The sequence below is a fragment of the Fusarium vanettenii genome (genome assembly GCF_000151355.1).
Source record: "Fusarium vanettenii 77-13-4 chromosome 4 genomic scaffold NECHAsca_3_chr4_2_0, whole genome shotgun sequence".
Taxonomy (NCBI): Eukaryota; Fungi; Ascomycota; class Sordariomycetes; order Hypocreales; family Nectriaceae; genus Fusarium; species Fusarium vanettenii.
The window spans coordinates 2,349,277-2,377,072 of NW_003315879.1; the positions used below are offsets into that span (position 1 = coordinate 2,349,277).

Consider the following 27,796-nt stretch of genomic DNA (forward strand, 5'->3'; position numbering starts at 1 on the left):
TTGCCGAGGTTTTTCCTCAATTGCCAAAATTCAAAGAAAAAAAAAAGTAGGTGGGGCCTCGCTTCCCCTCACGTGCTATGTGCTTGCGCCCTAACGAAAATCACAGGTCCAATTCCAAGCACACTTTCGCAGTCAGCCTCCAACCGCAGTCGAGCAACTTCACCTCCACTCGTCTATCAATCCGTCTTCATCCTCCCAAGACGTCCCACACATAAACCCTCAAGATGACCAAGCGAACGAAGAAGGTCGGCGTGACGTGCGTATCTCCCCGTTGCTGAATTGCTGCTGGAAATCAAATTGCTAACTCTGTCGGCAGCGGTAAATATGGTACCCGGTAAGTTTCACGATATCTCATCGCCGATAAAACTTCGACAACGATCTCTCCCTACGACCTCGCCTCTGCCACGACCTCCCTGATGCTTGCGACTTCTCCCTGGCACCTGCGACTGCGTCAAACATCAAGACGGGGCACTGGATCACTGGATCACAACTGGAACAAGAATCCTGGCAGTTTGGGGCAGTCGTGGCAGATCAAGGGCAGCAGGGAATGAGACCACTACTCGACGGCCCGGCATGATCATATCAAACCACAGCAACTAACGCATGGCTGTACAGTTACGGTGCCTCCCTGCGAAAGCAGGTCAAGAAGATGGAAATCACCCAGCACGCCAAGTACACCTGCACCTTCTGCGGAAAGGTCACTGTGAAGCGACAGGCCACTGGTATCTGGGACTGCAAGTCTTGCAAGCGCACCGTTGCCGGTGGCGCTTACGTCGTCTCGTGCGTCCCCTCTCCGCTACGGCGACAACTGACACAGCGATGGAGAACTAACACCAACACAGCACCCCCGCTGCCGCCGCCATGCGATCGACTCTGCGACGACTTCGTGAGATTGCTGAGGTTTAAAGGAGTGGACTTTAGCGGGAGGGGAAAACGGCTTTGCTTTTCGGTCTGGTGCACGGGGGGAACATGGATTTCGTGCCTACACTACGAGTTGGCGGACTGGACGTCAGCACCCGATCTTCGGTCGCATAGAGGCCGTTCGATTAGCAATGAACAAAAATGAATTGCATAGTTTCGGACCCTTTCAACGAACAGACGGATCTTTGCGACTTGTCGGCAGAGGCCCCACGGATTTGTGTGAAGCCATGGCCAACCAGCGCTGAGGATTCCAACTCGTGGGCGAGACAAGGCAGCGTTATTATCGTCAAGCATAACAAAACCCCAGGTCACATCCAATATCATCGTGGCAGAGTTCAGCGCACTGCATACCTGGGTTGGCCTGTTAGAGGCTGGGGGGATGACTAGGCAGTCGGGGTTTAAAACGTCATCGACATCGTAGAAGAGTCACGGATATACCGCGTGTATGATCGAATATCAGTCTCAGATGGTTGGTTCATGTGAAGGCAGAGGACCCGTTTTGCTCAGTGGGCCGGTCAGACCGCAAGTGCGGCAGATGTTGAGCTGACCACAACCGTGACAGGCTGATCGAAGATGATGAAGACTCTAGGTCCGTCTCATAAAGTCGAGCCCAGTCGACCAAGGCAATGACCCTGACCAAGGTGGTTTGCCGCCCTGCCTTCCGAGCGCAAGTGGGGGTTTCCATGTCTCTGCACGCATGAGACAGCGCAGCGCATTGCTTTGGCAGCAGATCGCGGCCGAGTCTCGACGATTCTCTCCGATAGTGAACCCACCTCAGCCTCCGGACGATAATATTTTTTTTCACGAGAGGTAATAAACAAGAAACAAAAACAAAACTGCGTGTCTCTGTTACGGCCCTATGAGAGGACGCGAAGCCCATCCCTAGTGTTAGGCGCCGGACCACACAAGCAGAGAGGGGCCTATCCCAAGAACCCTGATCTATCACTCGAGTATACCCTTCAAGGTCGCATCGTGAGTCGAGCGGAGACCCACGACGGTTGTCGACTCACGGTTATTGCGCGTTTGATGCGCAGAATGAGAGCGAGAGCAGACCGCCCATCAAGGGAGGTTTGACGCCATCTACAGAAACAGCCCGAGTGCGTGCGTGACTCGTCATGGGGCTAGAGGTTGTCGGGGGTTGGTGGTGCTCAGAGCCCCCTCCGATAAACGTGGAAGCCCAGTTCAAGCAAGGCGAGATCCGTCACGAGGACCGCATCGCCTATGCTGGGCGGGATGAGCTAATAGGGCATTTCAAGGCAAAATGTGGGTTGGGCTATGGCTCAGCTCGACGGTAGTCTTTTTGTAGTTTGAGAGTCGGTGAGATAAGCACTTGACGCTTGACGTTGTACCTGAGTGAGTGTTCGTGCGTATGAGGAACCAGAGAGTAAGAGGATGTTCGGGTGTCAGGCAGGCCTGATGGCAATATGCGCATGGGGCGGATGGAGTCGTCGTGTCGCAGGTGACGCCTTGCTCAACAGCTGGAGCCTTGGGGTGAGCTCAGCGGGAGAGACGGGAGAGAGAACTGACCAATCTGCCAGGTACCTCGCTAACGTGTTGTGCTCGGTACCAATTACGGCGACGAAGTTCGCATCGGAGGTTAGCCCAGCCCATGAAGGTATCGTAGTAGTAGGGGGAATGGACATGGACGGTCACACGTAAAAAGAGTTTCCTTACATTGGGTGTCTGTCTGTCTTCCCTTCTGGGCAGGCGGAGAAAACAACCTGAACCTGAGCATAATAGTACAGCACAGCACAGAACAGAAGAGCACGGCACAGAACCGTCCCATCTCATGCCGGATTCCATCGCTCCGTCATCCATTCACCTTCATTTCCATTCTCATTCTTTGCCTCTTGCCTACCACTTTCCAATCAAACCCATCTCCCCCTCCCTGGCAGCCTAGACACTTGTCCCCAGTCATCCGTCTCCTCCTCAGGGGAATTCACGCTTTGTCTTGTGTCCAACCTTGAGAGTTCGATACACGCTACAACCGTGAAGCTTCGTAACGGGCATTCCCCTACCACTACCACTACCACTACCACTTCCACTTCCACTACCACATGTGGGCTTCCAGAACGTCACTGACGACACGATTTCAACAAGCCACTTTGAGTGTATCACCAGCCACTTGAGAAACGGACAAAACTTTTCCTCCCCTTTTTGTTATTCTTGTTATTCCTCATCTTAATATTATTCACTCTGCCGACCGACTACGCCTACGCATACGCCTGCAGTTCCACCCTCTGAACAGGCAGCCAGGACCCTGCAACTTTGGGTGGCTCACTGTTAGTACCACTCGCAGGGATACCTGTACCTGTACCTTTGTCTGGCGACAACCCGACTTGGGAATCGGGAAGAGCAGCGAAGCCCAGCGCAGCAGCGTCTTGCTTGGGACTCGGAGACTGGACAAAGAGGGAAAAAAAAACAAGAGGTATTTATTTTGTATTTCTCTCTACATAATCAACCCCATCATCTCCCCACTTTCAACCCCCCTTCCCACTCATCTTCGCCTCGACTCTACTCGACTCGACGCGACCTTAGAGGTACCCAGAGCCAGTCATCCAGGGTCTCTCTTTCTCACAGAAGCCCAGCCCCAGAACGCAGCCAGGGACTGACTGGACGCTCCCCGCGGACCGACGGCCCCTGATTGGACCATTGTCAGGCCCCCCCTAACAGCCTGGAGGCGCCAAAACCGCCTCTGGAGGCCCGCTGCACTTGGAACTTTCTTCCTTCAATTCTCAGCAGGCCGCTCGCTCCATCCCTCGCCCTCCCAGGCGCTCTCTCGTCCATCCCATCCACTAATACATCACCACTCATAGCCCAGGCCCTGCCGCTTTGCCCCCCCAAAAAACGAGCCATCCCGCCTAAATCGATCACCACCACATTTACCACGCCCGCCGCCCGCTCGAGTCCATTTTCTTTGGCCGATTCTCTTTTACATGTTTCCATCAAGATACGGCCTTTGTTATCCAAAACGACATCATGTCTGAGCCGGAGCAGTGCATTATATGCCTGGATCCCTTACCACGGGCCGCCCTCGAGACGGACACTCAAGCCGCCGTCAGTGTAGCTGATGCTGTTGCCGATGTTGGTGCTGCTGCTGCCACTGACGGCGAACCCGCTCCCGAACCCGCTCCCATTGCTGCCGCTACCGCTCTCTACGCTACAGCTCCCAGCTCCCTCGACGACGATTCCAGCTATCTCAACATTGTCGCCGCCCTTGACGGGTGCAATCATATTATTCACGATGCTTGCATTCGCTCCTGGGCTCAAAAGACAAACACCTGTCCCATCTGCCGTAATCCCTTCCACTCTGTCCGCGTTTACAACGGAGTCGATGGTAAGTTTAGCTCATCCGCCCTCGTGCATGTCTGCACACGCTGACTGGTGTCACTATGCAGGAACGCCCATCTCAAAATACGAAGTCCAAGACAAGAAGCAGATCGCCGAATTCGACGTGACCCAGTGGCTGGGCGATAATCCCGAAGAGGAGGAGGAGGAACAGGGCAATCCGTGTCCTATCTGCAACTCGGCGGAGCGGGAAGATATCCTCCTCCTTTGCGACAGCTGCGATGCCGCCTATCACACCCACTGCATTGGTCTCGATGCAATCCCCGACGGCGCATGGTACTGCATGGAATGTGCCCATCTATTCCAGCTCGAGGATGAGCCAGAACCTGTCGACGAAACTGATCGATCCCCACGTCCCATATCTGTCCGACGCCCAAATCCGCGAAATGTGCGCGGGTACCGAGTTCGAACTAGAGAACGCATGCGAAGGGCCCGCCGTCAAGCTCGAAATGCAGAGTGGCAGGGCGCCTGGGGCCAGTTTTCGGGTCGCTTCTACGAGATGAGCGACTTGGACCTCGACAACCACGATGATGAGGATGAAGAGCTTGAGCAATACAGGCGATTCCAAGAAAGCGGTCGACGCGAGCTCGAGAGATGGCAACAGCGAATGGACATAGCCCGTCGACTGGGCGCTCGCGACGTCTTTGTGAACAATATCCCCCCCGCCATAAGCGAGCGCCTTCAGCCCGCGCCTGAGCCCGTGCGAGAAACAGCCGAGGAGAGACAAGCATGGGGCGCTCTCGCGCGTGCCCGCGAGGTTGAAGAGTCCAGTACCAACTCTCGCAAGCGCAAGGTGCGATCAGTCACGGCATCCCCTCGCGAACCCGTCCAGGAACCAGAACGCAAGCTCAAGCGACCTCGAACTCGACGACTTCCGACTCAGAATGGCGAGGGCTCGAGCTCTGTATCATCCCCAGCGCCCGGTCCCTCGGCTGGACGAGTCACGAATGGATCGTCGACCAGAAATGGTGTGGTCAACATTGGCGGTATAGACCCTCCCCTCGTCTCGTCGCTTCTGAAGGAGCTCGAGCCGAGTAACATGTCGGATGATGAGACGTCGGGCACGATGAATGGATGGCGACATCCACCAGATGCTTCGTCGCCAGCCCTATCGCCAGCGCTTTCTCCCTCGTCATCCGCTTATGGCAGCCCCAGGGCTCTCTCCACCACTCCTCCTCCCCTGCTCAGTCTGGCGGGTCGACCAACCTCACCAACCCTTTCACTCAGCACCACTATCCAGCCTCACTACCCACCAGCAAACTATTCACCTACCCGCGCCAACAAGACTAAGAATATTGAACATGGCGCGCAGGAAGCACGGTCAAGAAGACCACAGGAGGTCCAGCCAAGCAGGCCACAGGAGACACAGTCAAACAGACCGCCGGAGGGTCGGCCGCTAGAACTCCGCCAACCCCGGCCACGCCGGGCACACCAGGTTCCAGCACAACCACCAAAAGACCAATCCCCAACAAGACCCAACGCGGCGTCCGATATCACTCATGAAGACAAAATCAGGATCAATGAGATCGTCAAGGGCGCATTGCGACCGCACTGGCGGTCTCAGAAGTTGACGACAGAGCAGTATTCAATCATCAACAGGGACATCTCGAGAAAGCTTTATGACGAAGTCAAGGGCGCAGTTTCGCTGAATGATGATGCCCGCCGGCAATGGGAAAAGAGAGCTACCAAAGAGGTAGCTCAAGCAGTTGCAGAACTGTCTGCTTAACGACAGAAAGCGGGAACTGAGTTTAGCGGGCGTTCAGGTATCATGGGGCGGTCCATGTGGTTTGATACCCAGCATCATTTGAAGAGGAGCATTATTCTTTGAATTTCGAATAGCGTGCGTGGTGCGGCGAGGAGTTGGGTTGGGTTACGATCGTGGGTCTTGTCTTGTCTGTATCTTGTGCGTCTGGGCCATTATTATCTTGGCTCCATGTGTATTCAGTTATGTGTCTGTATATCATTTTCGGCAGGCATATGAGCCTAGGGTTTAGGAAATCAAAGCCGCATCTTTGAACAGCAATTCAAAGTTCAGTCGAATCGCAGTGTCATGTGTAATGTTGACAGAGAACCTGAGATTCACAGTTTAGCCTCGCGTCTGCCCAACAGATGATCTGTTACCAGCAAAAGGGCATGACGGATACCCAGGTGTTGATACTCTGCTTGGCTCAGAGAGCGAGGTTGGACTGAGAAGAAATTGCATCACGATAAGAAGGCGAATGAAAGCGAGAAAGCTCGGCTTAATCTCCCCTTCCACGATAGCTGCGTGGGGGGGTTGAGCGGAAATGCAAGCACACGACGGACGATAAACCAGACTTGGCGTGGATGAGATGTCAGCAGTATCTATCTAACAGAACCCGGTAGGAAAATGATAAGAAAAAAGCTTCTTGCAGGTCCCGCTAGCGAAAAAGACTGCGGAATTCACTCTCGGCACACGTAAATGATCAGGACGTTCTGGAGGTGGAAACAGGTCTTGACGATAAGGAAATGGTGCCTTGAAGAGAGAAAAAGAAGAAAGAAAAAAGGAAAAGAGAATTGGAAATTTGCTGTGGGTTATGGTAAAGTGATTGATGCCTGAGGCATAGGTGGACTTTGAGGGGTCTTAGGTAAGCCTTTTAAGAGTTCAGAACCTCGAAGCACGGTCACCAATTGGACAGAGGTACGTACCTCGAGCCGGAGAAGGAAAAAGTTCTAGAGGCGCGAGAGCAGCATCGTGGGAACATCACCAACGTCGGTCCCTCAATTCGCACCCATATTTCCCCCCCCTTCGTCCACTGAGGGAAGACGGCTATAATGACAGCATCAAGTCGAGGTGGACGGGCCCTTCGGGCTGCGCTATCCAGTGAGTCCACCTGCCCTCCCGCCGGGCCTCAATTGAACACTGGGGGGACCTGGAGCGGGCTTTCAAACCTCAAGAGCTCTTGTATAAACTAACGAGCGGGAATTGTCTTTAGCTTCTCCCAATGTCTGCTTCCGATGCGCTTCCTCTTCCTCCTCCGCCTTTCCTAGACTCTCGGCCCGCCTCTATTCCTCCGCCGTCGATGCCACAGCCACCACCACCACAGACTCTGCCCCTCCTGTGGCAGCCCGCCGTCCTCCTCCACCATACGATGTCCAATCCGGTATGATCCTCACCCGGCCGCCGCTGGTGACGCGGAAACTGCACCCGTTCGAGAACTCTTTCTTCTTTTACCAGAAGCGACTCGAGGAGCGGCTCAACACACCCTTCATCACGAGCATCTACTTCAAGCCCGACACGGCTCGCCGGCTGGACTGGAACGTCAAGGTTCAGGAGCGCCAGGGTACCGTCGCCAAGGAGCTTGGTGTGTACAATGGCAAGAGCTCCAAGGCATGGGATGACGAGCTCCGCGTCGGCGACCAGCTGAGCGACCAGGAGAGCATCGTCAAGGCCCTGCTCAAGGACGCAGAGGCCCGTGTCAGTGATGACGCTGAGCTCATCGCCCCCGATGATGTTGTGCCTGTGGAGCCGCCCGTCGACCGTCTCACCGAAGCTGACCGCAAGGGTGATGTGAAGCGATTGGATCGTCAGCTCGATCGGACGCTGTATCTGGTTGTCAAGGGCAAGGATGGCTGGGGCTTCCCCGCGGATGTGATTCCCAAGGATGAGAACCTACACGAGGTAAGCTTATCTATTCCTTCAGCACGAAAAAATACTTACCAACTACTTCAGTCCGCCAAGCGTGTCCTTGACCAGGCCGCTGGTGTCAACATGAACACATGGGTCGTCGGCCGCGTGCCCGTCGCCCACGTCGTGACGAAGCCCACGCTCAAGGCCGACGGCAGCGTCGAGAAGAAGGGCCAAAAGACCTTTTTCCTCAAGGGTCGGATAATGGCCGGCCAGGCGGACCTCGAGGGCAACCCCTTTGGCTACACCGACTTCAAATGGCTGACCCGCGAGGAGCTCGAGGCCGAGCTGTCGCCAGAGTACTTCAAGGGCGTTCGCAACATGATGGCCGACAGGTAGACTAGATGGGCCTGGCAGTGAGGGCGCTGCGTGTAAATTATCATGTATACTTGCAGTACAGAAGCAAATGAAAAGTCAATATCATCTCGTGGGCATCTACGTAAAGTCGACATGATATAAGGGCAGGCTGAGATGGCTCAAGTCTCATTGACGAGACATGAACTCAGGGGTAGGATGGAAAACGCCTCACAGAAACCCGAGGCAGACTAGATCATCTGTTGTTACGTGATATGGTATTCATCGCCTCCAAGACATCGCAAACCAACATGGTCAGCCTCCCTCTAGCCTAGAGAAAACAACAGCAGGAATTTCAATTCATCATCGCATAAGGAAAACCTTTCTCAACTCGCCCAACGCCAAGTTCCGCCCTCCAAGCGCATTGCTACTACATGGGATGGATAGGTACAGCAAAGACACAAAAAAAAAAAAAAAGCCCCCATCACGCTCTTCTCAGTTCGGTCTCGCCTGACCCTCGACAAACTTGAGGGCGTCATCCGCAGTGACGCAGTCGATGGTGCTCGTCTTGTTGACAAACGTCACACCGTAACACTTGTCTGCAACGTGGACGATCTCGGGTCGGAAGGTGGTGCAGATGAACTGCGTACCAATCTCGTTGGAGATGGAGTCGAGGAGCGCTGCAACAGCCGTACGATACTGGGCGTCCAGGTTGGCGTCCACCTCGTCAAAGATAACCATGGGACTGCTCTCGGTTGCCTGGAGGGCAAAGATGAGGCAGAGAGCACACAAACCTGGTCTTGTTAGAAAGGGTATCACTCATCAGGGGAAAAGGTAGACTCACTCTTCTGGCCACCACTCAGCTGCTGGATCTTTTGCTGCTCGTCCAGATGCTTCGAGTTGAACGAGACGCTGATTCCTACACCAATGTAGTTCTCGACAGCACCCCGTGTCTCTCCCTCCGAGTCATCGGCCGGCTCCTGGCGACGATCCGTCCGTCGCTGGATGAGCAGCCGACCATGACCAGCGGGCACCAGCTTACCAAAGATGGTCGAGAATTCTTTCGAAACTTGCTTGAAGGTACGCTCAATGGCTTCATCCTTTCGACGGTCAAGGTGCTCAACGAGCTCCTCAATAGACGTTTGGGAAGCGTCCAGCTCCTTTCGTCGCTTCATCAGCTGATCTTGCTGAGTGGTGAAGCTGTTGTACTGTTCAAAGGCCTTCTTGTTGACGTGCTTGTACTTCTTGAGCGCCTCGTTTACTCGCCTGAGCTTCGACGTGATCTAGAACATGTCAGTTCAGGTTGTTTGCACTTATACCAATGATACTCACCGTCTTCTCCTCCATGTTTTCGTATTTATCAAATGCTTCCTCGGGGAGCACACCGAGGTCCCGAATGGTCTTGGCGAGTTCAGCAGCCCGCGCCGTCCAGAGAGCCTTCTGACGTAGACTCTTGTCCATTCTCTTCTTGTGCTTCTCGATCTTCCCCGAGATTTCTTGCTGCCTCTGCTCTCGCTGCGCCTTCTCGACGGCCAACTGGTCTAGACGGTTCTGTATGTCATCCATCTTGGCCTGTGTCTCCTGAAGGCTGGCCTCGACAGCTTTCAGAGCCTTCTGAGCCTTCTTGAGCTCCCTCTGCGCCTCCTTCAGACCACCTGACGATAGTCCAGATGCTGAATTCTCAAAAGCTTGACTGTTGAGCTGGTCAAGCTTCAGCTGCAGGTTCTGGCGCAAATCTCCCTCGAGGAGCTGCTTCCGTGTTTCCAGACTACGGCGAGCATTGCTGGCCTCGTTCCACTGCTTCTGGAGTTCCTGGACACTGTCGCTGAGTTCCTCCAGCTGGCGTTCCTCGGCTGCTGTCAAGCTCTTCTTGAAGTCGGTCTGAAGCTCAGCCTCGTGACCTGCAACATCTTCCAGGAAAACATTCATGTTCTTCTCCACACCCTCCCGACGCTTGATAGCAGCTTCAAGGTGGTTTCGTTCGTTCTCTAGATGCACCGACTTGTTCCTCAGCTCATGCCTCAGGGGCCCGAAGCTGTCATCGGCCTGCCGCAGCTTCTGCTCCAGCTTTTGAAGTTCTGACATGGCAGCTGTGATCTCTTGGTCTTTGAGCTCAACCTGTCGGCGGATATCGCGAGACTCGGCAATCTTCTCCTCGTAGTTGTCTCGCCATTTGTTGACAGACTGGACCGCTTGCAGTCGTGACTTTCGTGGATCGATATATCCACCAGTCATGGCACCTCTCTTGTTTGTGGTGTCACCTTCGGCAGTGATACCATCAACGCCATGGCTTCTGGCATACTGGCCGGCAACAGTCAGGTTTGGGCAGACAACAACCTTGCCAAACACTTGCTGGAAAGCCTTCTCGTACTCGGGGTTGTACGAGATCTTGGACAAGAGCGGTACAGCGTCGTTGGATCTCGGTAAGTTGATTTGTCGTGGTCGCAGTTGAGCAAGAGGCATAAAGGTTACTCTGCCTCCTCGTTGTCTGAAGAGAGCATCTGCGAGATGAGTGGCGGTGTCTGCATTGTCCACAACATAGTGAAAGAGACTGGCGCCAGCAATTTGCTCCACGGGAAGTCTATAGGCGTCGCTGACTTCGAGGAGTTCTGCCAGTGTTCCGTATGCTCCAGGGATGTCATTCTCTTGCTTCAGCCGTCGGATAGTTGCCAGACCACGCGCAGTAGCTCCGTCCATAGTATTCGACAGCTCACGCTCCGATGACTCCTTCTCTTGCCGAGCATCACCAATGAGTTTGTTGAGTTTGTCGTCCTCTCGTCTAACGAGCTTCCGTTCGTCATTCAGTTTCTCGAGAACGTCGTGTGCCTTGGTTGCCTCATCTGAGATGGCTTGTCTTTCACTGTTGAAATTGGCCAGGCGAGTTCGAAGATCAGAAACCTCTTGCTCGGTCTGGGAGATGGACTGCTGAACCCTCTCAACCTCCTCGTCCGCATCAATCTTGTTGGCCTTCTGGGTGCTGATGGTGCGATTCAACTCCTCGATCTCTTGCCTTAGCCAGGCATCACGCTCGCTCTTGTTTCTGAATCGAGAGCCTCGGCTTTGCTTGGCAAAAAGACGGTTTCTCGTGGCCTCCACATGATCGAGTTGCCTTCGTACCTCGGCCTCCTCTTCTTTCCGTCTGTTATAGTCGGGGATGATTGTCGCCAACTCTTCCTCTTTGGCGGCTATGTCAGCTTGGACTGATTCCAGTTCTGCATCATGCTGTGCTCGCGCTTGCTCTTGGGCAGATTGTCCTTCCCTGAGGTTCTTGGTTTTCATTTCTGCCTTGGCCAGCGCCTTTGCATTGTCGCGCCTATCTTCCTCAAGTTGTCGTCGATCAATCTGCAACATCTCCATGTCACGCTGGAGTTTGTGTACTTCCGCATCAAGCTTCTCGATCGCCTTTTCGCCCTCCGTGAACTCGTCTCGTCTTATGTCAGTGTTGTCAAGGCCGTCTTGCCGGGCGTTGTCGAGTTCCTCCAGAGAGTTCTGGATTTTAGTCTGCTCGCTGTAGTAGTATGCGTATTCCAGGCATCGCTTCTCTCGGTCCTTGTTCTGATAGGCCTTGAGCTCTTCCTTTTCCTCCTCCAGCTCATCCAGTCGTTCTTTGATGTACTTGAGAAGCTCGTCGATCTTTTCTCGCTTGTTGTTGGTCTCGTTCATGATTTTGAGCGACTCGGCACGACGGGTCTCGTACACTTGTGTTCCCGCTACCTCCTTCAGCAGGTTCAGTCTGTCCGACTCCTTCATGTTGGTCAGGGCAGTGACTCGTCCTTGGGGCACGATGTAGTATGGGTTTGATCGCGAGAATCCTGCAGCTTCGAGGAGGTTCATGACGTCCGATTTGGTCACAACCTTGCGGTCGACGGAATATTCGTCCTTTTTAAGACCAATCGTGCGGCGCAGAACAACCTCCTTGTTGCCAGTCGGGAAACGGTCGTCGCTATTGTCAAAGATGATCTCGACGTATGCTGACATGACAGCGGAGCCAGAGCCCTCGTGAAGGAGACCCTGGCGCTCCTCGCGACTCATCTGTGTGTAGGCATCGCTGAGGACGAAGCGGATGGCGGCAAAGAAGTTACTCTTCCCGGAGCCATTGCGACCGACGATGACATTTGTCTTTGACGAGAAGGGTTCAATGACGGTCTGGTCCTTGTAGCTGCGAATGCGTCAGTCAGTGGTGAGCTTGAATGGAGGCGGGTGCGAGGAGGGGTCGTGTGGGCGGACGACACCGACATACCTCTTGAAGCCCTGGATAATGATCTGCTTGATATACATGATGGGCTGCGCCGGCGCTGTAGCGCAACATGCGAGGGGAACAGGGAGTTGTCTGCGAGTTGCTGCGCAATCTCAACTCGGTCTGCGACTTTTGCCTCGTGGATGCGACCTGATGCGATTCGACGCGTCGGCTCAAGCACCGCGATCAAAGTGGTGGGTGTTGGCGCGTCGTTGCGACGGGACGTGGTTTGCTGCCTGAGAAGCTAGGCGCTTAGTTAGCGGCTGGTTGACGATAGGTGGTCCGTGCACTGTGGGAAAGCTTGGTCTCTATCATCCTGTGCTGGCATGAATGAATGATTGCCTGCCTGTCACCTTGAATACTAATACCCGGGCTTGCAAACGGTTTGGACCTGAATAACCGTTGTGTGCAGTAGGGTTGTATCATTAGACAGGCCCGGGCCTGACTCGGCATGGCTCGAATGCCTCTTCAGTATTTCCCATACCAGTTGGGCGAGTTGATGAATGCCATGCAGCTCTACGGCATGATTCGCGTGGCATCACTACCCATGCATGCCGAGCTCTCAAATCAGGTACCCTTTGATACATCGGTAGCAGATATCATGGGGTCGATCCTGGCTTGTCTCACTGCCGGGACTTTGCCTGCCTTTACCGCGTATGCGTGATTGATGTCGGTCGCCTTTTACGAGGCGTTGGCTCGGAACATGGGGATGTCCGACCGCTGTTGGTTATCACCGTTGATTTGGTCGGCCCACCACATGTGTTTCGCCTGGTAACGCCCCTGTAGTTGAGAGGCATCGTTCGCGCCATGTGACACAATTATAAGGTTGCCGGAGTCAGGCAATCCATTGTCACCATGCAAGGCGTCACCGTGCAGTATTGGCTGCGATGTTTCCTCTGGTTTGCCGAAGGCATCTACATGCATAATACTGCCTAGCTAGGCAGCACGGGCACGGTCTGGATAAGCGCTGCATGAAGCCTGTGACGAGGCTGCAAGCATTGCGCTATGCCTGCACGAGACTTGGTGGACTTGTATGTGGGTTTGGTGGTTTACGCACGATCTATCTGTTGGTCATCTTCCCATCATCGACAATGTTGTCAACATCGAGGCTGTGGGGAGGCTTTCACGGGCAACCCAGCACAATGACGCCGAGAGCATCGCCTTGTGCGCGTCCCGCGTGCCACATGGCTTTAATGATCAAATTCAGATGTCGGGTCGGGAATTTCAAGGGAGAAGACATGATTCAACTTGACGGTGTAGGGTAACTGACTCGACTGCCGACTGAAGTTGCGTTAGACAGTGGCCGCTCATGTCAGAGAATCCCCTTGACGACCCGAACCCGTCAGCAACGATCGCCCTGAGGCTGGTGCTGGGCGCCTGGGAGACTTTACTCAGCGCGGCTGGACCACACTTTAAGTGGACCCCCGCACTTGTGCCGTCAAGGCCCAGTCGAGTCAAGCCCCAAAAGGACAAGCCTATTGGAGAGGGCCAAGGGAAGAAAAAAAACAAAAAAAAAAAAAAGGCAGGGGCCGCGAAATGACGCTAACAGGCAAGAGGGAAATTAAGCGAGCGCAGTCCGAGAAACCGTTGGCCGTGCTTCCCAAAGCCGCGCCGCGTGTATAAAAATACAAGCACTCACTTATAGAAGACCCGGCCTGCCCTCCACCCCGATTTTCCCGGAACCACAGCACGACAGGAGCCAGCAGCACCGCCCAGCTTGCGCAAGCGGCAGAGCAACCAAGCAGGAAGCACCCACGCCTGTCCAGGAAAGAGCCAGCTTCCGCAACCACGAACGAATCAACTTGCATTGGTATTTGCGCCCACTTTTTTTTAATACTCTTGTCACTTGACGACATTTGTTCCCCTGTCATTTTACTTCACAAAGCGACGTTTGCTTGATTCCATATTCATCCATTCCCATTACCGCAATTCCCCTCCATCTTACCTAGTCAACCCCATCGCAAACACTCCATACCCAGACCCAGCCTTCTTCCGAACATCCCGCAACCCGGCCAACCAGCGGGGATTAAAAGCGCTGACGACCATCGCCATCGATCGGTTACGTCTCATTGCAGCGTTTCGTCTTGCATCGCTCGCAACGCGACATAACATCCACCCAACCTTAACTGCCGATGCTGCATGCGCGCGAGACAGGGGAACTTACTCGTTTAAGTTGGACTCAGCCCGGGACACTCGGTCAGCGACAACTCTGCAGTTGACAGCTTTCCTGAGCAACTGAAGTGTGCATTTTGGCTGCACCCTGTCCCCGAAGGCTTGACGCCCTCTCTCCTGCTCTGCATCATCAACTGGTTGGTAGGTGATATGCAAAGCTTCTCCTCTTCCTACCATCTCATCCGCCCTTTCCTGTCCGATGATCTCTTGATCCCGTCTGCCCCCACTCCCCGATCTTGTTGCGTCATGAGTGATTCGTCGTCCTCTGTCCTTCAATCACCCTTGTTGCATGCTCGCAACCCATCATTGCCACTGAGTTTTTCATCATATGTATTCCCTTGCAGCACCAACCGGGAGTGGCGCATGGTTGCCGACTCTGTTTCAGCGCATATCATTTCCTTCGTCATTTTCTCCCGGATGTCTGCATTTCCTTCCCGGCGACCCACACCCTTCCGTCGCGTCGCGCTACACGATCCCGCGACGTCGGATACGAGATCGTTGCCACCTTTTTTATACCCATTGTGATGCTTGGGCTTTTTGCGACTCGACTGGACTTGGACTAACCATTGGACTGTAGTGATCGAAATGTCATGATACACGCTTTTACACTTAATACCCCCAACTAATACACACCATGGCATCAAGGTAAGCCCTTTATCCGTTCACATATCTATCGCAACCTTGCTAACTTTGTATGCAGACTCGACAGATTGGTCACGTGAGTAAATGCATCCCCTGCTTCAAGACAGGCATCGAAATGGCTTCCCGTTGAAGACATGCGGAAACCCGCTTGTCCCCTGTCCGGGCCTGAAAGTGGAACATGGAACTGACTTGTGTGAACAGTATCCTCGAAACGGGGAGTACGAGACTAATCCGCGACACTGCTGTCAACCAGCTTGCTGACTGGCAGAAGCAACATCCTGATGAGTTGTTCAACCTTCTTTCCCGCGTTGTCCCCTACCTGAGACACAAGGAATGGGAAACGCGAAGGACTGCAGCTGCGGCCATTGGCAAGATCGTAGAAAATGCGCCCATCCACGACCCAAATTCCGAAGATGCACCAACTGAGCCCAAGAAGGAGGAACCCGCTGCCGAGAATGGCCACATCAAGAAGGAGGAGGAAGACAAGGAGCTCGACATCTCGGGCGACGAGGTATTCCGGCTAGAGTCACTCAACGTTGACATGATTCTCAAGTACGGAAGGGAGCTGCTACGGGGTGGCGGCATCGAGTATGGGCTTGCGGCTCTCGAACCACAAGCACGCCTAACCCACCAGAAAAAGACGTTGAACGGGCGGCTTGGCCTCTTGGGGAGGAAGTATGAGGACGAAGAGATCGCCTATACTGGCGGTGACAACTTGGCGCCCCCCATGACCCCGATGGATGCTACGAACGGCCATGGTCGACCAGACGGCACTAGTGGTCAAGGCCAACCCACCGAGGAATCCCAGCTCAGCTCTCGACAACTCAACGTCCTAAAACGAAAGCGCAAGCGAGAAGCTATGAAGGCATCCCAAGGCAAGGGTGGCTTCGGTGACCTCTCTGTAAGGCGCTCGTTAACATCGGGCTCGGAACATCTTGGAGAAGATTCCCCTATGCCGGACAATGACTCGAAAAAGAACGGCAAAGTGAATGACTACTTCAACCTCGACCGACCAGCGGACGTCGACGAAGACACCAAGGTAGTCAGCGAGTTCAAGGGTCCCGTCATTCCCATCAAGTCAGAGCTCGAGGCCGAGGACAACATGGAGGGCGCCGAGTGGCCCTACGAGCGGCTGTGTGACTTTCTCAAGGTGGATTTATTTGATCCGTCTTGGGAAACTCGTCATGGAGCTGCGATGGGCCTACGTGAAGTTATCCGTGTACACGGCGGTGGTGCTGGCAGAGTGCGTTCCAAGTCTAGGGAGCAGAACGATGTTCTCAACCGCAAGTGGCTTGATGACTTGGCCTGCCGCTTATGCTGCGTACTTATGCTTGACCGCTTCACGGATTACAGTTCGGACACGTCTGTTGCTCCTATCAGAGAGACAATAGGACAGTCGCTTGGATCTGCCCTTAAACACCTTTCCTCACAATCCGTCTATTCCACCTTCAAAATCTTGTACAAGATGGTAATGCAAGACGACCTTGGCCTCGAGCGGCCGGTGTGGTCTGTGTGCCACGGCGGTATGATTGGCTTGAGATATGTCGTTGCAGTCAGGAAGGATCTTCTCCTCCAGGACAGCGACATGATAGATGGAATCATCAGGACTGTGATGAAGGGGCTAGGAGACATGGATGATGATGTCAGGTCTGTCAGCGCCGCCACGCTGATCCCCATGGCTAAGGAGTTTGTCACATTGCGACCTGGACAGCTCGATGGCCTTGTCAATATCATCTGGGAAAGTCTGTCGAACCTCGGAGACGACCTCAGTGCAAGCACTGGTCGTATCATGGACCTTCTTGCCACCCTCTGCAGCTTCCCCGAGGTGTTGGAAGCTATGAAGGCTTCAGCCGCCCAAGACGAAGAGCGGTCCTTCACTCTGCTCGTCCCGCGCCTCTACCCCTTCCTGCGCCATACCATCACTTCGGTCCGTGTGGCTGTCTTGAAAGCTTTGTCCACATTTGCCAAGCTCGATGCAGAGACATCACAGGGCTGGCTCACTGGGAGAATTCTTCGGCTCATCTTCCAAAATATTCTCGTCGAGAGAGATAAGGAGGCCCTCAATATGTCACTGGAGCTATGGACGGCTCTCGTACAAAGCTTGGCCAAGAATCCTGCTGTCCTTGCTGATGAGTTTGCTGCTCATATCGACCCCATGATGCAGCTGACGCTTCATCCCATTGGTGTCTCGAGAAACCCGATACCGATGAATGCCACACTCTTCCAGAAACCGTCTGGTGGCACGTACTCTATGCCTGGTGTTGTTCAGCACACACCTCGAAAGCCCTCATCACCCGACGGGTCCGATCGAGCACCCAAGCGCCGACGCAAATCGACCAAGGTTGATGAGGTTCCCACAACGAGCCTTACTCACGATGTTGATGGCCATATGATGCAAGGCGATGTTGATCTCGTCGGTGTAGACGTTCTTATTCGGTCGCGTGTATCAGCTGCGAAGGCCATGGGTCTCATCATGTCTCTTGTTCCAGTTGCCAGTTTGGATGACTACGACGCACTCCTCATTCCCGGACTTGGATCGGCATTTTCTTCGAGCCAACTCACAGCATGCGTCATTATCGACGAGTATGCCAAGAACTGCCAGACCGCCAGCGACTCACGATACCTCGAGAACCTCCAGCGCATCCTTGATTCCGAACGGCCAGCGGCATATAGAGACTTGGTCAACTTCATCCAACGTGTTAGAACACAGTGTCAGCAGCTGATCCATCTCTTCCGAGATCACGGCAAGGTCTCTCACAGTAAACTCCCGACTCTGCCTGTCGTGGTGCAGGGAGAAGCTGAAGCCGGCCCTAATGCCTTCTCTATCGCAACTGCTGAGAAATGTGTAAGCGATGATTACGAGAAACTGAAGAAGGCTATGCCTCCAGGCCAGCGTCTTATTGCGAGCCAGCAGCTTTCTGATGCTCGCGATGTGACGGTTGCAGCAATTGAAGAGGCCAAGGCCATCAAGACGGCTCGTGACGTTCGGATCAGGGCCGCAGCAGCATGCGCGATGGTTGCCATGAAGGTGCTCCCGAAGAAGCCCAGCCCCTTGATCAAGGGCATCATGGACTCCGTCAAGACGGAGGACAACCAGCTACTCCAGACTCGCTCAGCCGATACCATCGCTCGACTTGTCCAGCTGTTTACTGAAAAGGGCCGAAAGGGGCCAGCTGACAAGGTGGTGTCCAACCTGGTCAAGTTCTCCTGTGTTGAAGTCGCAGAGACTCCTGAATTCCCCGTTCACGCCGCTAAGACCGATTGCGTGTTGTCGATGCAAAAGGAGGAAGACCGAGTTGACCATGCAGATGCCGCTAAATGGGCCCGAGAAGCCAAGGCTGCTCGTATCACGAGGCGTGGTGCGAAGGAGGCCCTTGAAATTCTGTCGAGAACTTATGGGGCCAAGTTGCTCGAAATTGTGCCCAGTCTCCGAACCTTCATGGAGGAGCCCCTTATCAGGGCTTTCTCTGATGCTCTCCCTGCCGAAGCCAAGGATCCTGAGGAGACGTTCGGACAGGAAATCGTGGACGCTATGTCTGTCATCAGGACTATGACGCCAACTTTGGACAAGTCATTGCACTCCTTCATTATGGAATTGATGCCCCTGGTCATCAAGGCCCTTCACTCCGAGCTCTCCGTCTTCCGCTACATGGCCGCCAAGTGCATGGCTACTATCTGCAGTGTCATTACTGTTGAGGGTATGACAGCACTTGTCGAGAAGGTTCTCCCGTCTATCAACAACCCTGTCGATCTCAACTTCCGTCAAGGCGCGATCGAGGCTATTTACCACCTGATCGCTGTAATGGGCGACTCCATCCTGCCTTATGTCATCTTCCTCATCGTGCCAGTTCTGGGACGAATGAGTGATTCCGACAATGAGATCCGTTTGATCGCCACGACGTCGTTCGCCACGCTGGTGAAGCTTGTCCCCCTTGAAGCTGGCATTCCCGACCCCCCTGGCTTGTCCGAGGAGCTTCTTAAGGGCAGAGATCGTGAGAGGACCTTTATCGCCCAGCTTCTTGATCCAAAGAAGGTGGAGCAGTTCCAGATTCCCGTTGCCATCAAGGCAGAGTTGCGATCCTACCAACAAGAAGGTGTGAATTGGCTCAACTTCCTCAACAAGTACCACCTCCACGGCATTCTCTGCGATGATATGGGTCTCGGAAAGACTCTCCAGACTATTTGTATCGTCGCAAGTGACCATCATCAACGTGCCGAGGAGTTTGCCAAGACCAAGGCGCCTGATGTACGAAGGTTGCCATCTCTCATCGTCTGCCCGCCTACGCTCTCAGGACATTGGCAACAAGAGATCAAGACGTATGCACCGTTCTTGAGCGTGACCGCATATGTCGGGCCACCAGCGGAAAGAAAGGCTATGAAGGATAGACTGGGCGAAACGGACATTGTGGTCACATCGTACGACGTCTGTCGCAACGACTCGGACATTCTTGACAAGCATAGCTGGAACTATGTTGTCCTCGACGAAGGTCATCTCATCAAGAACCCCAAGGCCAAGATCACTCAAGCGGTCAAGAGGCTGGCCAGTAACCACCGTCTCATCCTTACTGGCACACCCATTCAGAACAACGTCCTGGAGCTGTGGTCCCTGTTTGACTTTTTGATGCCGGGTTTCTTGGGTGCTGAGAAGGTCTTCCTGGATCGATTCGCAAAGCCGATCGCAGCAAGTCGATTTAGCAAGGCTTCGTCCAAGGAGCAAGAGGCGGGAGCTCTCGCAATCGAGGCACTTCACAAGCAGGTGCTCCCCTTCCTGCTGCGTCGTCTTAAGGAAGAAGTGTTGAACGACCTCCCGCCCAAGATCTTGCAGAACTACTACTGCGACCTGAGCGACCTGCAGAAGAAGCTCTTTGAGGACTTTACCAGGAAGCAGGGCAAGAAGATCCAGGCAGAGGCTGGTCGGGAGGACAAGGAAGCGAAGCAGCATATCTTCCAGGCGCTACAGTACATGCGCAAGCTGTGCAACTCTCCTGCCATGGTCATGAAACCAGGAACCCCCTTCTACGATGACACGCAAAGAATCCTGAACAAGAAGGGCACATCGATCGAAGATACCCAGCATGCACCCAAGTTGACTGCCCTGAGAGACCTTTTGGTGGACTGCGGCATTGGTGTCGAAGGCAACGAATCCAACGACCCTCTGTACCAGCCTATCAAACCCCATCGAGCACTCATCTTCTGTCAGATGAAGGAGATGCTTGACATGGTACAGAACAAGGTCTTGAAGGAGTTGCTGCCTTCGGTGTCGCACCTGCGACTCGATGGCTCAGTCGAGGCGAACAAGAGACAGGACATTGTCAACAAGTTCAATAGCGACCCGTCATACGATGTCCTTCTATTGACGACAAGTGTGGGTGGTCTTGGTCTCAACCTGACAGGAGCCGACACTGTCATTTTCGTCGAGCATGATTGGAACCCGCAAAAGGACTTGCAGGCCATGGACCGAGCGCATCGCATCGGTCAGAAGAAGGTGGTCAACGTGTACCGACTTATCACGCGTGGAACACTCGAGGAGAAGATTTTGAACCTCCAGCGATTCAAGATCGATGTGGCATCGACAGTTGTCAACCAACAGAATGCGGGTCTTTCAACAATGGATACAGATCAGATCCTGGACCTGTTCAATGTGGGCGATGCTGCACCGAACCTCATATCGGACAAGGAAAAGAACAACATTGAAGGAAGGGAAGAAGACATGGTGGATATCGAAACAGGCGATGTGCGCGCGCCCGGAAAGAAGGCATGGCTGGATGATCTAGGGGAGCTATGGGACAACAAGCAGTACGAGGAGAGCTTCGACTTGGACGACTTTATGAAGACCATGTCGTGAGTGGAGGACAGTTGCTGAGAAGGGATCTTGGCTCGTTTAGAATATGGTGTTTTGGAACTGCGTCAATACCTCTGTACAATAGCTTAGATCATTTTAGCGAAGGAGTACTCTTGCTTATGAAGATCAGGGTTGATTCCGGAAATGGAATCCCACATGGCTATACAAGGTTTGGTTTCCATGAGGCTTTGTGAGTGTTGAGAGTGTACCGTCTCCAAGAGAATGATGGGGGAAACATGCATTGTCCTGCTGATGGTGGCCTGCCAAGTATGTGAGGCAATTTTTGACTGCATACCTTCAACAATCAAAGCGTAATTGGTTTAGTGGTAAAATTCTCCGTTGCCATTCGAGTAACGTCGGGGAGCCCTGGGTTCGATTCCCAGATTACGCATTGGGTTTTCTTTTTTGCCCATCGTCATGAATTATCTTTTACTGTTTCTTTCACCTTGTGAAATCGTGATGGTGATGTGATGTTATTCTGTGGCGCCTGGAAGTTGTGGCTCATGCCGGGTGTGGCTGCCCAATGCTCATGGTGGGGTGCTCCCGGTGACCCCGCCATCATGGTCGAGCTCAGAAGCAACGTCCAGAATCTTCCACTCTGACAAGGCAGAGCACAAGATCGGCTCTGTACTTGGCTTCATCTTCACTTTTTGGTGGAACAAGTTATCGTCGAGACACAAGATCAAGGCGCAGTATACTCACTCAGTCATCATGCCCGTCGATTACAGCAAATGGGTTAGTACTCACTCCGAATGGTCAGCCTCGATTTACTGACTGTTTGCTAGGACGCGCTCGAGCTCAGCGATGACTCGGACATTGAAGTGCATCCCAACGTCGATAAGCGGTCTTTCATCCGGGCGAAGCAGAACCAGATTCATCAAGAGCGACAGCACCGCAGACTACAGATTGAGACCCTCAAGTACGAGCGCGTCGTCAACGATGGCTTGATCAAGCGCATCTCGGCCCTCCTAGCATCGCTACGAGCCCATGCTTCCGAGGCCGCAACTAGAAACCCGGCCGAGGTTGCTTTCCAGGCGGTTATGGAGTCGGCTGGGAACCCCAAGGACGATAAGCCTCCCTCGCCACCTGAGGGTGTCCATACACAGGAGAAGGAGCAGCCATCGTACACCAAGATGATGGCGACTCTGCTGGACCAAGTCAACAAGGCTCTTGACGAAAAGAATCCCGAGAACCGATACGAGGCAATGATTGCCGAGATTCAGACACACGAGGATAAGATTGAGAGCCTGCAGAAGGAGTTGGTTGTGAAGCTTGGGGAGCTCCAGGCAGAGGAGAGCCGCAAGATTACTAGCGAGAGCATCCACACTGGGTTCGACAGCTCGTACGTTGCCAAGTCGACACCGGCCGACAAGAAGCAGGAGTCTACACAGGTGGAATTGCTGAACCCCAACTTTTCCGGTGGCGCATCAAGCTCCGGTGGCGCAAAGGAAGAAGTCAAGGTGGACGACGATGCAGACATTGAGGCCTCGCCAGCGGGAAAGAAGTTTGGCTCGATCAAGGCCAACGACTACTCGGCAAGTCTCCAGTTCCTGTCGCAGAACCCGCAGCTCCTTGTGGAGCGGGAGACGGACGGACTGCTGGTCTTGGCCTTTGACGCTGCTCTTGAGGGCAAGGACGAGCTTTCGAGACAATACGTGCACCAGGCTCTTCTCCTTCAGTACTGCCGAGCTCTGGGCAAGGACGGAGTTGGACTGTTCTTCAAGCGCATCACGACCAAGGGACATCAAGCCCAGGATGTATTCTACAAGGATGTGCAGGAAACATACGTGAAGATCCGGACGAGGTCCAAGGAGATCCTGGCGGAGCGTGCCAAGGAAGGGGAGACAGAGGGCGTCGAGCAGATCCAGCTGCATGCCGTGGAACCTGGAACAGTCATTCAGATCACAGTGCCGGCAGCGGACAGCCAGGACCCCGAGGAGCAGGAGGCACGTGAGATCTTTGAGAGCTTCTCGCCCGAGATGCGCAAGGCTCTGGAGTCGGGCAAGCTAGATGAGGTGAACAAGGTGCTGGGAGAGATGAAGGTTGATGAGGCTGAGGAGCTCGTTGGTCTGTTTGGCGAGGTAAGTCGAGCGAATGATGTTGACCGACATGAACTAACCTTTGATAGGCCAACATTCTGAGTTTGGAAGAGCAGATAATCGATGCGACGACAGAAGAGGGACAGAAGCAGCTCAAGGATATCGAGGCTGCTGCTGCGTCAGACAAGAAGCAAGAGTACGGAGACCCTGAGTAAGTAGCTCTGAGCATACATGATGGTGTGCATGAGGGCGATGGTGAAACGAGGGTAAAACAAACAAGGTTGGCATTCAGAGCGGGTTGGTACAGTACAGTAGTAGTATAGTGTATTTGGTAAATTGCAATACTATGCGGCCAATTATGATACCTATGCCGCTTCAAGAGTGTTCGAACATGTTTCTCAAGGAAGTATTGGATTGCCAGTGGCGAGAATGTGATTTGCCATGGCCTGGCCTGGTCTCATGGCGTGTTGAAGTCGTGATGTTGAGCCGCCCGATCAAGGTGGCACAAGGTGGACAGGGGGTTGGATAAAAATAGAAGCGGGTCTTTTATGCACAGCCTCCATCAACATGTGCCCGGCGTGGCTGGCGGGCGATCATGAAGAGGCTGGATGCATAAGAGTTTGTAGATTATGACAATGAGTTCGAGATGAGATTGACTGTTTATTCAAATTCATATTAGCAGTATATCTAGTATCTTTCTATTTTGTTAATCTCATTGTTAGATTGCAGACAAGGAAAGTGAAATCATGTACGGAGTAAACGAGATCCAATCTCGCCAAGACTGTATAAGCGCCGCCCCCAAAAAAGAGACACCATCCATCCACATCCCGCATTTTCTAGACAACAAAAGCCTTGTTGAAGCTTGGCGGGCTGACACCTGCCGTTGATCCCGAGTGAGAAAAGAGGAGGTCGATCTTTGAATGTACATTTTCTGTGTCAGAGAATTCTATCGTCCCACGTTTGTTCGTCGATCAATAGGTTTGCTGACCAGCCAACTGTAGATACATGACGCGCGGCCAGTACGAGAATGTTTGACAGAAGAAGAAGCATAGCCGTATGCTTGACTAGACTAGTTTTATCGGTGAACGGAATGTTAAACATGGCGATGTACGGAGTAATGGCCCGCATTAATACGATGCAGAGTGATTCTTTTCTTAGCCATGTTTGAAAGCAACAACACCATGGCCTTACAAACAAAAAACCTACATGCATCCACCATTTGCTGACGTCCTCAGCTCAGCCCCCCTTCCCCTGCCCTGCTGCACATCTTCCAGTTGCGTAGCCTGACGGTGGAGAAAGCCTTAGGGTCTTGACGCCTCTAGACTCGTTACAAAGCCCGCCCCCCCCCCCCCCCCCAACCTCCAAAAACTGGAGCCGGGCGACGTCAGCTTTAAAGCACAGACGAGATCCCCTGGATCTTCTTTTTTTGTTCATTAACTACCTACTGTTCTTTCGTTTCATAATTCGCGTCCTTTTTCCTTCTTCTTGAATATACAAGGTCCATCATCATTGTATCTTGATTTGATCTCTTTTGTTTTTGTGTGTATCTGTACTTTTTTCATCTACAACACCAAAAACACCATCAGACATATACACATCTACATCTACATCACAACCGCCATCATGCTTCTTCCTTCATTCAGCTCCGTGGCCGGAGCCCTCGTCGCCGCCTCCGCCGTCTACGCCCTCCCCCAGTCTTCCGGCTCCGGCTCGGGATCTTCATCAAAGGCCTGCAACAACTCTCCCGACCTGTGCAGCCGTAGCTACAACAACGTCACCCACATGGGGGCTCACGGCAGCTCCTTTCTCCGAGACTCGTCTACGTCGACGTTTGGTGCCGCCGGTAACCAGAACTACAACGCTACTGATGCCCTCGGTGCTGGTATTCGTCTTTTGCAGGCCCAGGTTCACAAGGAGAATAGCACCCTCCGCCTGTGTCATACTACGTGCGAGATTCTTGATGCTGGCCCCCTTGAGGATTGGTTGAGCAACGTCAACGACTGGATCGTCGCCAACCCTAACGAGGTCGTCACCTTCCTCCTCGTCAACTCCGACAAGGCATCTCCCTCTGAGATTGGAAAGGCTTTCAACGACTCGGGCATCGCCGATCTCGCTTATAGACCTTCCGGCGAAGGACCTTCTGGCGACTGGCCAACTCTCGAGGACATGATTAGCGGGAACCAGCGCGTCGTCGCCTTTGTCACCAACATCGACCCATCGACCGACTACCCTTTCCTGATGCCCGAATTCGACTACGTCTTCGAGACGGCCTTTGAGGTGCAGAACCTGGGCGACTTCAACTGCACCCTCGACCGACCCTCCAAGCTTGACAGTGCCACCGCAGCCCTATCGTCCAACTATCTCAGCCTGGTAAACCACTTCAAGTACCAGAGCTTGGTCGAGGGCAGCGACCTGTTCGTCCCCGATGTGAACAACATTGAGATTGTCAACAGCGACAACACGACTCAGGATGGAAACCTAGGCAAGCATCTCCAGGAGTGTCGTCAGGAGTGGTCTGCCCCTCCCAACTTTGTGCTCGTCGATTTCTTTGAGGACGGCCAGGTTCTCGCCGCCGCCGACACGATGAACGGCATCTCGGGTGCCACTGGTCGCGAGGCTGTCGAGGACACCGATGACGAGTCCATGGGCAACAGCCCTGATAGGCGGCTGGGCATGACCGCCCTGACTGCCTTTGTCGCTGCTGCGGTTCTGCTGGTGTAAACGACACCCTCAGTTTCGGCATATTTCTTTTGTTTTCTTGCGACATACACCCCACAAAACACATGCTTATCAGGTCCTGAGTGGCCTCATCTCATAAATCAGGTTGGTAAATTTGGGCACAGCGAGGCGTTCAGGTTTAGCAAGCTTTGCATTGCGTTCGGGCGGATAGGATGGATATTGGTATACCTGATGAATCAACTGGATCAGGCTGCATTTAGCATAGATTGGGAAAATTGGTCTACATAACTGAGGGGATACAACTCCAACTCTTACATAGATAGACTGATGAATGAACAAGGCATATATGCCATGGAGAATTTGAAGTCGACTTTGAACGTGATGTCTGCTGCAATTAACTAATAATGACCAAACTGTGAATGAACATCAGTAACTTTTGGTGCATCATCATGAAGTTGAGAGGTGATGCTGCTGTTAGTTGCTTGTGACGTCTCCCTCAGCCAATTGGTCATCTCGACCCTTTCCCCTACCCACCTTCAAAAACACCCTCACTCCATCACATTCCCAATGCGTCCCCGTCTCCTCGTAACCTCTTCCAGGCGGTACATCCAGACGTTCAGTTATAGCACATTTCGAAAGCCCTTTACCATGGATTACGATAGCCTCGCGACTCCCGAGTCGTGTTACGTCGACTTTTGTCTCCTACCCGTGAGTCATGATGTGATGTAAACCAACTGCACAGCGCTGACGAACTCCGGGCAGCTCGGTACGGGGACTGTCTCGGTGGCTGAGGATATTGCAGAGGTGCAAAAGGTTCTCAAGGCGAGCGGGCTCAAGTATACGCTTCACTCTGCTGGTACCACAGTCGGTGCGTCATTTCTTGAGCTGAGGCAAGCTGTGCCGAGATGAAGCTGACCGAGACTTTGCAGAGGGTTCCTGGGACGAAGTCATGGCTGCCGTTGGCAAGGCCCATGCTGCTGTGCACAAGCGAGGCGTGGTGAGGATTCAGTCATCCATGAGAGTCGGTAGCCGGTGAGTTGAGGCCTTTCAGGATACAGTCTTGAGTCGAATGCTGACGATTATCAAGGACGGACAAGAAGCAGACGGCAGCGGACAAGGTCAAGAGGGTAGAAGACATCCTGGCTGCCGGAGAGTCCAAGTAATGGATGGATGCATGACCCCCTTCGCCAATTCATACCGTAGTCATCGAGGTGGAACAAGTTTTGTCGAGCCAGTGAGGGAGACACGGTTTGAATACCTCGATACTATTCGTAGGAGAATAGAAACAGGGCGTCCAACCTTGTCAATGGAAAACAAATCCCTTTCTTCGAAAATACGCTGTGTGACTTGGAATCTTTCCTCCCCGGTCCCCCCGCTCCGTGCCCGGCGGGAGGCTCAAACTTTGACCGGCACGAGATAACAGAGGCGAAACGAACCCCATCATCATTGTTCCTTGAGGTTCCGCAAAATCTGGGGAACATGTTTGTAAAAACATCCACTTATTACGTACATACGTACATTCTTCCTTTCCAACTCCGGTCCTGTTCTGTCCTCCCGCCGCCGGCCGGCCCCATCACTACTACGGAGGTCAACTACCCCGGAGCCGACGGCCGTCCGGGGGAAGAGAATAACCTGGAGACTGATGCCCGCCGGGCAGTTTTCCTGTATTTGGTATGTAATTTGGTCTCATCGTCATGTGCTTTGTTTCATTTCCCCATGTTTTTACTGATTTTGTCATTGTGCTTATAAACCAGAGCTAATCGGTTCTTGGTAGGTATTTTGCACATTTCCCGAGTCGTGACGGGAGCCGACGCCTCGGTTCCGAGATTAGGACTAGTGTGACAGTCTTGGTTGCCCACGTTGTGTGGTTCATTAACCAAAGATAACAAAACACTTGGGCTAATCTGCATGTATGCCCATCTGTAAAGGGTAGCTATCATGCAAAGTTTGAATAGTCTTTCCCGGACATGAATTTC

General features: G+C 53.3%; 8 protein-coding genes across 8 annotated transcripts; 7 read left to right on the top strand and 1 right to left on the bottom strand.

Moving 5' to 3' along the window:
* Positions 1-157: 157 nt before the first annotated feature.
* Positions 158-1,089, top strand: NECHADRAFT_102575 (60S ribosomal protein L43). Its single transcript, XM_003051750.1, has 4 exons — positions 158-256; positions 317-334; positions 616-780; positions 843-1,089. Exons 1-4 carry the CDS (start codon positions 225-227, stop codon positions 904-906), a joined length of 279 nt encoding a protein of 92 aa, XP_003051796.1. The 5' UTR covers positions 158-224; the 3' UTR covers positions 907-1,089.
* Positions 1,090-3,900: 2,811 nt separating this feature from the next.
* Positions 3,901-6,307, top strand: NECHADRAFT_100156 (uncharacterized protein; the record flags this gene model as incomplete). Its single annotated transcript, XM_003051751.1, has 2 exons — positions 3,901-4,258; positions 4,320-6,307. The coding sequence occupies 2 exons, from the start codon at positions 3,901-3,903 to the stop codon at positions 5,993-5,995; spliced, it is 2,034 nt and encodes a 677-aa protein (XP_003051797.1). The 3' UTR covers positions 5,996-6,307.
* Positions 6,308-7,062: 755 nt separating this feature from the next.
* NECHADRAFT_79243 (uncharacterized protein) lies at positions 7,063-8,254 on the top strand (the record flags this gene model as incomplete). The annotated part of the gene is made up of 3 exons (XM_003051752.1): positions 7,063-7,111; positions 7,224-7,909; positions 7,961-8,254. 3 exons carry the CDS (start codon positions 7,063-7,065, stop codon positions 8,252-8,254), a joined length of 1,029 nt encoding a protein of 342 aa, XP_003051798.1.
* Positions 8,255-8,704: 450 nt separating this feature from the next.
* On the bottom strand, positions 8,705-12,487 carry CPC2104 (condensin complex component SMC3; the record flags this gene model as incomplete). The annotated part of the gene is made up of 4 exons (XM_003052211.1): positions 8,705-9,003; positions 9,054-9,470; positions 9,529-12,368; positions 12,450-12,487. The coding sequence occupies 4 exons, from the start codon at positions 12,485-12,487 to the stop codon at positions 8,705-8,707; spliced, it is 3,594 nt and encodes a 1,197-aa protein (XP_003052257.1).
* A 2,765-nt stretch (positions 12,488-15,252) lies between these two features.
* CHR2118 (SNF2 family DNA-dependent ATPase domain-containing protein) lies at positions 15,253-21,105 on the top strand (the record flags this gene model as incomplete). The annotated part of the gene is made up of 3 exons (XM_003051753.1): positions 15,253-15,263; positions 15,319-15,336; positions 15,462-21,105. 3 exons carry the CDS (start codon positions 15,253-15,255, stop codon positions 21,103-21,105), a joined length of 5,673 nt encoding a protein of 1,890 aa, XP_003051799.1.
* Positions 21,106-21,813: 708 nt separating this feature from the next.
* On the top strand, positions 21,814-23,356 carry NECHADRAFT_39137 (uncharacterized protein; the record flags this gene model as incomplete). The annotated part of the gene is made up of 3 exons (XM_003051754.1): positions 21,814-21,837; positions 21,888-23,183; positions 23,231-23,356. The coding sequence occupies 3 exons, from the start codon at positions 21,814-21,816 to the stop codon at positions 23,354-23,356; spliced, it is 1,446 nt and encodes a 481-aa protein (XP_003051800.1).
* A 1,289-nt stretch (positions 23,357-24,645) lies between these two features.
* NECHADRAFT_104164 (uncharacterized protein) lies at positions 24,646-26,190 on the top strand. The gene is made up of 2 exons (XM_003051755.1): positions 24,646-24,818; positions 24,870-26,190. The coding sequence occupies exons 1-2, from the start codon at positions 24,765-24,767 to the stop codon at positions 25,860-25,862; spliced, it is 1,047 nt and encodes a 348-aa protein (XP_003051801.1). The 5' UTR covers positions 24,646-24,764; the 3' UTR covers positions 25,863-26,190.
* A 201-nt stretch (positions 26,191-26,391) lies between these two features.
* NECHADRAFT_102576 (uncharacterized protein) lies at positions 26,392-27,150 on the top strand. The gene is made up of 4 exons (XM_003051756.1): positions 26,392-26,528; positions 26,583-26,688; positions 26,750-26,852; positions 26,908-27,150. Exons 1-4 carry the CDS (start codon positions 26,469-26,471, stop codon positions 26,981-26,983), a joined length of 345 nt encoding a protein of 114 aa, XP_003051802.1. The 5' UTR covers positions 26,392-26,468; the 3' UTR covers positions 26,984-27,150.
* The last annotated feature ends 646 nt before the right edge of the window (positions 27,151-27,796 follow it).

What these genes read in the sequence shown, in the direction of transcription:
- NECHADRAFT_102575 (XM_003051750.1), top strand. Translation starts at nt 225, where the DNA reads ATGACCAAGCGAACGAAGAAGGTCGGCGTGAC. An exon ending in GGTGGCGCTTACGTCGTCTC is followed by an intron (nt 781 to 842) that starts GTGCGTCCCCTC and finishes ACACCAACACAG; the next exon opens with CACCCCCGCTGCCGCCGCCA.
- NECHADRAFT_104164 (XM_003051755.1), top strand. Translation starts at nt 24,765, where the DNA reads ATGCTTCTTCCTTCATTCAGCTCCGTGGCCGGAGCCCTCGTCGCCGCC. An exon ending in CCCTCGTCGCCGCCTCCGCC is followed by an intron (nt 24,819 to 24,869) that starts GTCTACGCCCTC and finishes TCTTCATCAAAG; the next exon opens with GCCTGCAACAACTCTCCCGA.
- NECHADRAFT_102576 (XM_003051756.1), top strand. Translation starts at nt 26,469, where the DNA reads ATGGATTACGATAGCCTCGCGACTCCCGAGTCGTGTTACGTCGACTTT. An exon ending in TCGACTTTTGTCTCCTACCC is followed by an intron (nt 26,529 to 26,582) that starts GTGAGTCATGAT and finishes AACTCCGGGCAG; the next exon opens with CTCGGTACGGGGACTGTCTC. An exon ending in TCCATGAGAGTCGGTAGCCG is followed by an intron (nt 26,853 to 26,907) that starts GTGAGTTGAGGC and finishes ACGATTATCAAG; the next exon opens with GACGGACAAGAAGCAGACGG.